Below are 9,217 nucleotides of genomic sequence, written 5' to 3'. Positions count from 1 at the left end.
TCTGATAATTTGAAGTATCTGCAATACTGAACAGTCCTTCAAAACACTCGTGAATAATCCTTACTGCGGCAAGTAGTCCAATTGTTCCCAGTGCTGGTGAAAGGCAGTGGTCTGGCAGCTTTGAGGAATGAAGTCTTTTTTTTCTTTTTTTTTTTTTTTTTTTTATTAGCCGGGCAAGTTTCCCAACACACACTGCCTGGTCACTGTGCTTAAACCCTGATGTGAAGAGGGAGGGATAAGCTTTCTCTCAGGATAACAGGCAGTTCAGTTTCCACAGCTCACATAATTCTTGCTTCTATTTGGAGGCTGCCAATTAATGAAAAGTAAAGGGAGAGAGTTGCAGGAAATTGCAGCCCTAATTCTCCAAACTTGCACTGGCCTCGGACCACCTCGCTGCCCTCTGCGGATTCCGGCCCGACCATGCCCAGCGACTGTGAACTGTGAACCTGTCTGTGCCAGCGTGTGTTCCGGTGGGACGTTCCCCACAGCCTCAAGATAAGGCACTGGGAGCAAACTGTACTCCTCCCTCCCTCTTCCATTTTCACTCGCTCGTGCTCTAAGTCTGCTGTCTAGGAACAGCTTCTAGCAGGCTGGAGATGGTTTCACTTGTCGCTGGCGAAAAAGATTGTAGCCTTTTGTGTCCATACCCCAGGGCTTCCAGGCCTGCGGTAGCTGAATGGTCAAGAAGTAAGCGCTGGCCTACTCGGCGGGCAAGGTCCATCAGCCCAGCTCTGACCTCAAATTTATTTGCGCTCTGAAAATAAATGCAGAAGCATTCTTAATGCTACTCTATCTTATGCGATCTGTCCATCCTTCTCAGATATAGGCAGCTAACAGACAACCGGAAATATTTTGTGTGGGTTTTTTTTTTTTTCAGACACAGGTAATTGGAACTTCAGGACCTCTGAATCAACTGACCCAGGACTCTACCCTTCCACTAAAAGAACTATCAGCAGTGCAAGATGTAATCCAATTTATGGACAAGCTCCTGGGGCAAATAGGACTCATGGTATGTTTCACAACTGTTTGTGAGCAGCCACCATTTGTGACAGAGCAGCACAATACTGGTGATTTAGGCTGCAGAAAGTGGATTTGTCCACTTGTGAGTTTCATCAGGTACCAGCACCAGTGGTGTTGAAAGCTGTAGCAGCAGACCTGGTTGTCAGAGGGTGGCATATCAGCTGCTTGCACATGACCATTGGGAAGAAGCTTGTACTGCTGGTGGTGCAAATACCATGGTCTACTCAGTCCGGCCATGCTTCCAGTCAGAACAATGAGAGCAGACAGCTTTAGCAGCTTCTGGGCAGGAGGGCTGCATGTAACATGGCCTCCATTACACAAGAGGGATGTGTTCTTCAGCACGTTGTGTGTGGCAGCTGTTACTTTATTTTAAAATTGGGTAATGGACAAGGAGTTGACTGTTACTGAGACTATGAACTGCACGAGAGTGCTTGCCGAAGGCAGAGCAGATCGGGAGGTGTTCTGGCACCTTGCTAGCCACCTTTTGTCCTATGTCAAAGCGTACTTCATTGAGAGAGTCATTGTCTGAAATGCTGCCTTCTCCAGCTGCGGGGCTGCTACATGTGTGGGTCTTGAGACACCTAATACAGCTGGCATCTTCTTCTGATGCAGCTTCAGCTGAAGGATCCATGGGGGAACTGCCAGCCCCGCTTCGGAGCGCTTCCTCCCAGCACCGGGGCCAGAGGTGGGGGCTCCTCCCGGGCCCGGTGACCTCGTTGGACGGGCCCCACAAAGGCGTTGAGCCGCGGGCCCCGGCCCCGAGGGGCTCGGGCGGGCCTGGCGCCCGCCCTGGGCGAGAGCAGCCCCCTCTCCTCCCCCGGCCCCGCTCGCTCGGGGGCTGCAGGGGCGGCGGCGGCCGGGGCCGGGGCTGGCGGCGGGGGGTGCGGGGTGCGGGGGCGGGGGGGTGTGCAGCTCTCGCTAGCGCTGCTTGTGGTCACAGCCAGGCAAGCTCACATCCCATCTGGATCACGCTCGCGCTCTCCCTTCTGCTTTCCTACCATAGAGTTGCGCTGGAAACAGAAGATAGAGGGAGTGTAGGAGCTCGCCATCTCCAAGCGATCTACATTGGGAAAAACATGGAGTCCGCTCCGGCAGCCCCCGATCCAGCAGCCAGTGAGCCGGGCAGCAGCGTCTCCGAGGCGGCCGCCGGCGCCAGGGACACCCCGGTGAACCTGGAGCCTGCCCGGAAAAGCGAGGCGCCGGCTCCCGTCCGCAGGCAGAGCTACTCCGGCAGCGGCAGCAGAGGTAGGGAGACTTGGGGAAGGGGGAGGGGGCCGGGGGAGTGGGATCGGGGGGTGGGTGGGAATAGGAAGAGGGGGGCAAGAGAGAAGGGGGAAATGCAGCGATTTAATCCTCTGGTTCACCGCTCGTGCTCCCTGAAGCCGCGCACGCAATCGCGCCGCGCTTCTACCCCTTGCAAAACCTTGCAAACTTTTATAGCTTCTTTTAATTGCTGCAGGAGGAGGGACAAACGCGATGAAAATACTGAGCGGTGTTCGGTGCTTTCCTATCTCGCTCGGTTGTTGCCTGTGGTATCCGGATGGGTGCCGTGCCCCTGAAATTACATAATTTTATAAATATATAAAGCAACAGCAGGAGTATTGGGATTCAAGGGAACAAACTTTTAAAGCTGCAGTGTCCTTCCCCCCCCCCCCCTTCCTTCTCCCCCTCGTCTGTCTGCTTTTGACAGTTTCTTAGCTGATGTGCTGTGGCTTGTTGTGAATGGGGGATCCGTGATTAAACAGGAGATTTGCGGTTTGCGGGTGACTTATTCACTCTTGCGCGCCGTTTTCCCCTAATTCATTTCAGTGTATCTTAAAAACGATTTCCTCGCGGAGCGGATGATCTCGTAAGCTGCTGTTGGTTCTGAAAGGGGCACAACTTTGCAGAGGGTCTCTCTGCTCCCCGTGGCTTCTCCTTCGCTCACCCCACCGGCCCCCGATAAAACGCTGCAAGCAAACAAACGTGCCCCCCGTCTATGTCGCTGACGGCCGAGCCCTCGCCCGCCTCAGATGCGTCTCCTGCTCGTGCGGGCCAGCTCCGAGGGCGCTCGGAGCAGCCGAAGTTTGGTGTCAGCTCGGCGGTGCCCGGGCCGCCCGGCGGCAGGGGCTGCGCGCACCGGCCCCGCGGAGCGGAGCGGGCTGGTCCGGGCGCGCTCGCTCCCGCCGCGGGCGCGGTGAGGGGCGGCCGGCTTCGAACGCCGCCGGAGTTTGCCGAGACGTGCCGGAGGGAGGAGGCTGCCGCTTTAATTACTTGTAAATAATTTATGAAGCGTTGCTCCCGCAAGAGGGGGGAGCGCGCTAGAGAGTCTTCGCTCGGTAAAATCACTCGGTGGTGGGTAAAAATGAATTAAATAGCGCTGCGTAATAACAGACGCGGCCGTTGAAAGAAACGACGGGCGGAGAAAAGTGCGTGCCCGGCGGGAGCGGCGTCCCCCGCGGTGGCCGGTGGCGGGGCCCGGCCGCCGGCGGCGGCGAGGCCGTCTCTCTTCGGACGGAGGGATTTTTTGGTTGTAGGTTGGAACATGGCTGATCATGTGTTGGCTTGTGTTTTACAGTATTTTTCCCCTTTTGGCCACACCCCCAGTTCCCCGGCAGCTCCCCACCCCGGGGAGCCGCGGGCAGAAGGCGCCGCCGGGGTGACACTTCACGGGGGGCGGCTGGCGAGCGGGGAGCGCGCGGCCCGGCGGGCCGGGGCGAGGAGAGCGGGCTTGGCCGCAGGAGGCCGGGCGGCCGCCGGCGTGCATGCAGCGAGCGTTTGGCTGCGCGGGGTATATTTAGAGCCTGCGAGAGGGGATTTGGAATGCAAGCGCCTTATGTAACGAGGTTAATCAGAAACACCGGAGAAAATTTCCTTAATTTGTCGGGGAGTTCGCTGGATGTTTGCGGAGCGGCCGTCGCTGGCGGGCGTTATGCGGAGGCCCCCGCCCTCCCGGCCCAGGGCCCCGGCGGCGCGGGCGGACGGTGCCGCCGGCGCGCGGGGCCGGGGGTAACGCGGCGATCCCGCGGATTATGTAACGCCCGGCCGCCGCTTCCGCAGGGATGCGGGGCGGGGGCGGGGGGCAGCCGGGCGGATGCGGTGGCGAGGGCGCTTGCCTCGCCGTCCCGGACTGCTGAGGCGTTGGTACTGCTAACCTGCTGACCCACATGTCCCTCCGCCCCCGGGACCCAACGGGGTGGGCGAGGGGGGGGGATCAGGCGCCGGCAGGCACGCGCGGACGCTCGCTCCGGCTCGCGCGCGCCGCACGCAAGCGGGCACTGCGTTATGTAACGGCCTGAGTGAGAACGCGAAGGTCAGTGATGGAGGGAGGCACCGCGCGGCAGCCGCGGCGCCCGGGTGCTGCGGCTTGGCCGTCCGGAAAGTGAAATAAAGCTCACGGCAGCGGTGGGCGTGCGGCTTGGGGGGGGCTGGGGGGCGGGGGGAGCGTGGCAGGGATTGAGGAGGAAAAAAGGAAAAAAGAAATGTTTGGGTTTATTTCGGATGATGTAATGGAGTTGGCAGAAAAAACAAGTCTACTCCTAGAGTGCAAACAGTAAGAGAATTGGAGCTGGCGTTCTGTGCTCAGATTGCATAAATTAGTGTATTGGAAATAAATTGACCTACACACTGCGCACCAGCTGATTATGCCTTTCTACCAGTCAAACCCTGAAGATACAGAACCGTGCAGGAACACATGGCTATATAGACATTTTGGCCTGCTTGAAATCAGGACTTGATGGATTAGGTGTTAGGTGGGTGTCCTTACAGACTTGTAGTTTTCTTTTTTTTTTTTTTTCTTTTTTTCGCTATTAAAATAGAATTTTAATTGTTTTTTTTCATACAGTCCTTTACTTCTTACTGCAACAGTATGACCTCGATGTGTGACCACTGTAGGTGAAATTATTTTTACAACAGCTACCTTATAAGCTCGTATGTTCAGCTGTGCATAGAGCTCAAGAATTTACCTGTTCGGGTCATGATTCTGCAGTGCGTTGTAAGGTGGCAGATCTGGACTCTCCTGCAATTGTATGTGGGAGTGATACAAATATAGAGATACTTAGGTATACGTACACATGCCTCTCTAACTGTAGAAGTCCTTATTGTTTGACTTGGCAAACCTTTTAAAATACTAGAAATATTTGCTTCATATCCTTTATTTTTATAGCTGTGCCTGCTGCAAAGCTGCTTTGATACTTCAGAGTTTATAATAACCGGTTCACCTAGGGAATGAAGAAAACAAAATTGAAGAAAGGGCTGCTGCTGAAGAAGTGGGGAAAGCATGCTGTGGAATAAATTCTTAAGTGAAGCTTTAGCTATCATAATGCTAGCATTTCAAAATACCCTATTCCTTGATGTACGTGCATGTTTGGAGCACCAGATCCTTACATAACTTGCTTTTCATTTTGCTAAGGTTATGCTGTTTGTGTTGCTGTGTGGAAGGCTTAACTGAAAACATAAATCCAGGAGTTACCAAAAGCACCTTTCAAATAGAGAATCGTTACCTGATTTCCTTAGCATACAGGAGCATGCACATGTGTTTCGGAAAATAACCTGCAGTCTGATATCAAAACTGATTGTTAGAAAATTGACACTATAACATGGAAAAAGCAAGAAATGGATAAAAAGCCTGGTTTTCCCCCACCCAGAAGGATATTTTTACTGCTGACACTGATTGTTAAGGTTTTCCTAAGAGCAGTCACTGTCCAGCAGGTTGAGTTTGAGTCCGTGTGTGTTCTGCAACAAGGGTTTGTGGTTTGCTGTGGTTAGCAGGAGGAATGCTTTACTTGCTAGCTCTGGCCCTGGACTCAGACTGTTAAGTGCCATTCACTTCACTTTCATGGGCTTTGCTGTCCGTGGAGTTCTCCCCGTGCTGGAGTCTAAGGCTTAATGTTCTACTGGTCCCCTTAGAAAGTAGTCGTAATTGAATAAACTATATTTTAATAGAGAACTATTGTCTTATTAAAAATGAAAAGTATATAAAAAGCTTTTTAATACGATAAAAAAACCCCACAACTTTTTCTTTTTGGAACTGAGCTCTTGGTCTCAGTGGTAAGTCAATCAAGAGAATGTCTTGCTGAAAAAAAATTACAGGCAGCTCTTACATCATTGGAAGATGCTGTGTATAAATATTCTTATGATGCTTTATATTTAATACTAGAAAGCTTGTTCTTGTTTTGTTGCTGTTGAGGTACTGAGAGTATTTGCTATTTTCCAGAAGACTTTGGCATTTATTATCCGTGTCACCTATTCAGTCTGATCCTTTCTCTGCTGATGGGGAGGGGAGGGGGCAGTCAGTTGCTTGTTTTCATTTTAATTTGGGTGATGCTCCACAGGTAGGGATGTGACATCATTAACAGTGACATCAGTAGGCTTGTGGTATTTTTTTCTTTAAAAAATCCTTTATTGCGAGATTTTCTCCATTTCTGGATTTAGACTGTTCCATGGAGCATAGTTACGGTGCAAAATTTCATGTGTTGTTTTTAGGATGACTCTGTTATAAATTTGAGTGTTTTCTGTAGATTCTATAGGTTGCCTTTGTCATCGTTGAGGGCTATTCTGCATGCACCACTGATTTAGTCCTATTTTGGTAAATGATATGTGCTATGAATCCTTTCAAGGACAACATTGTTTTAAATGTTTGTGGCATAGGAGCAATAATAGCAGCAGTATGTTGTTCTCTTAGGAACAATGCAGTTCTCTTATTTCAATAAACCGTAACCTATTCTCTTATTTTATTTGCTTGAGGAACATCTCAGGAGCTCATAAACCAGTATGTAAATACTGTTATCATTCAACCAAATGCTGTAATTTTACTAAATAAAGAACATGTTTTGTAATGGAGATTAACAGGCTGTGTGACAATTTCAGTTTTGGGTATAGCACTGCATTTGAATGGAAAGGGCAATTTCAGCTTTGGGAGGTTGTCTGATGATGTTCTTTGGTGGTTTTTTTTGTGTGTGTTTGTGGTTTTTATTCCCCCCCCCCCCCCCCCCTTCTAGTATTTGTTTTCTAAGCTGCAAAAATGTGTGCTGGCGAAAATCTGGAATGACTCAATTGAGTCCTCAGTGGATTTAATCTGAGAGCCATCCCAGTGAAAGAGGGGGGAGGGACACCCAACCTAGTTTTAAGTTACTGTGATATCTGTATCTCTCTTGACACTAATTCATGAAGGGGTGATCCATTCTCTGCTGAAATATTTTTTAAGAGTGTGTCTTCAGTGACACACAGTTGTAGGAACAGGTGTAAATAAATAAAAAAAATTAAAATTGGGGGTATATCTAAATGCACTGGCAAGTCTGGGTGCTGTGTAGCTTAGGGGTTGTTTACAGACTCCATGCTTCCTTGCTTCTAGACGTGAAGCAAAGGGGCTATCGACGGAGGCAGCAGTAGCTGGTGGTGTGCGGTTGTGTGAGGCAGGGGAAGAGAAACGGGCATACTGGGTCCAGGTAGTCTACAGGGAGCTGTCAAATGGAACAATACACTTGACTTAGGGCCTTCCGTTTCTGTACTGCGAGGCAATTGTCACCACCTCAGCTGTCTGTCCATCCTAGACCTTTTAGCTAGAGGCACCTGTGCCATCAAAGACTTCTGTCATCTCAGTTCCTTGGGGCAGGATGTTGTGGGAGGGAAGTGGTGGCTGCTTCTCAAGTGGAACTGAATTTTTTTCTCTGTCACAGTACACTCACACCTGGACTTGAGCTCGCCAGGGAGACTGTAGTTTTCTGAATTTCTGTGGCTTTGGTAGAAGAGGAAGTTCCTACAGGTAAGGTGTTGGAAAAACTTTTGGATGTGTGGAAGCTTCCACACTTGCGTGCAGATTTCTGCTGTTTTGTTTTCTCTTCTCACTCTTTTTTCAAGTGTCTTGTGTTTCACCTATTGCTGGGGCAGTCTCTGTAGCCTCGATAATCACTTCTGGAACTGTATTTTACAGAGCTGTTAGTTTTAAGATTATATGTACCCAGGGCTGGCAGACAATCCATGCCTCCTTTACCTGCACCAATTCTTACAGATATGTAGAGGAAGGCTTTGCAGAGCAGAGTCTAAATCCTCTACCATCACTAGATCCATGTTACATGATTCATGTCATAAACAGATTGAACTTCATTTTAAGTGGTGTTAGCTTTTTTGGCCCCAGTGTTCTGACATGAGGCTCTTCTACAGCTTTGCTGTTCTGACGATTACCTCTTCTCACTTGTAACTAACTGTGTTCACAATCAGTTAGTTTGCTTGCTTCTTTAAATCTTGGTTATAAAAAAACTCCTTGGACTGAAAATGAAGAAGAGGCTGGTACTGTATTTTGTGATAGCTAAACTAACATACTGAGCTCTGTGCTCTGACTCATGGTTTAGCACTTCAGCGTATCTGTTGTAGATGGTCTGTGCTGATAGGAACATGAGAATAGCTTGGGCTGTGTGTCACGAGGAGCTAATTGTCTCATTTCTTGAATGTAAAGGTGGTGAATTACTCTTCATACTCCTATCTGAAGTCTCATCTAGGTATGTTTCACTCTCGGCAACAGCTGAGCTCTTCAGAGACTAAATGTATTAGGGTGTGTTCTTTTATGAAGAAATTGTGGGGCTTATTTTACAGCAGTTTAATCTTATAGTTTAGTCTCATTGCACTGTTCATTTGGAAGGATCCCCAGGTGTTTTAAGCACTATCGGGAACCATTTTGCTTATTATTGAAATCCAGCCACTTCTTGTGTGGAATCTGACAGCTGTTTAATGGTGCTCAGCCATGCTAAGCAGATCAGAACAGAAAGTGAAGAACACCATACCTGACTGAAACACTCAGAGGGATTTTAGCTACAGATAATATAATTATCTGCATTGGAATTGGGTCAAACAGCTCTATTCCTGTAGAAAACTACTAGATACTTTCAGTGGCAGTGTATGGTCAAGAAATTGGTTTGAAATATCTTCCTGAAAATGATACCCCCAGCAGTGAGATAATCGAAGATCCTGCTGCTTACCCTATTGTGATCACCAGCTGTGGTATGATCAATGTTTTCTTCAGGTATTTTTAGATGTATTAATTGTTTCGTCCCATGCTGGTATGTGAAATCTTACAAACCGGTGGGGGCACAACCGGGATGTTGCAGGTCTTGCTTTGTAAAGCATATTCCTGTACAGTTGCGTTCTTGAAATAGAGAGTTGCACTGCTGTATGTGAAATGTGCTCATACAAACAGCAGTTTTAAAAATGCTTGCAGGGCATC

General features: G+C 49.3%; 1 protein-coding gene across 1 annotated transcript in view; it reads left to right on the top strand.

The window, feature by feature from the left end:
- Nucleotides 1–2,096: 2,096 nt before the first annotated feature.
- The window catches only part of RORA (RAR related orphan receptor A), a gene marked incomplete at its 5' end in the record, with an annotated part of 371,080 nt that continues 363,959 nt past the window's right edge, over nucleotides 2,097–9,217 (top strand). Inside the window, one exon of the mRNA XM_082005461.1 lies at nucleotides 2,097–2,265. Within this exon, the coding sequence (XP_081861587.1) occupies nucleotides 2,097–2,265 (169 nt within the window). The remainder of the gene's footprint in view (nucleotides 2,266–9,217) is intronic.

This window comes from Phaethon aethereus (assembly GCF_964289735.1).
Source record: "Phaethon aethereus genome assembly, chromosome: 12".
NCBI classification, from domain to species: Eukaryota; Metazoa; Chordata; class Aves; order Phaethontiformes; family Phaethontidae; genus Phaethon; species Phaethon aethereus.
Note: the sequence above shows the minus strand (reverse complement) of the source record. Positions and strands in the feature narration are given on the sequence as shown.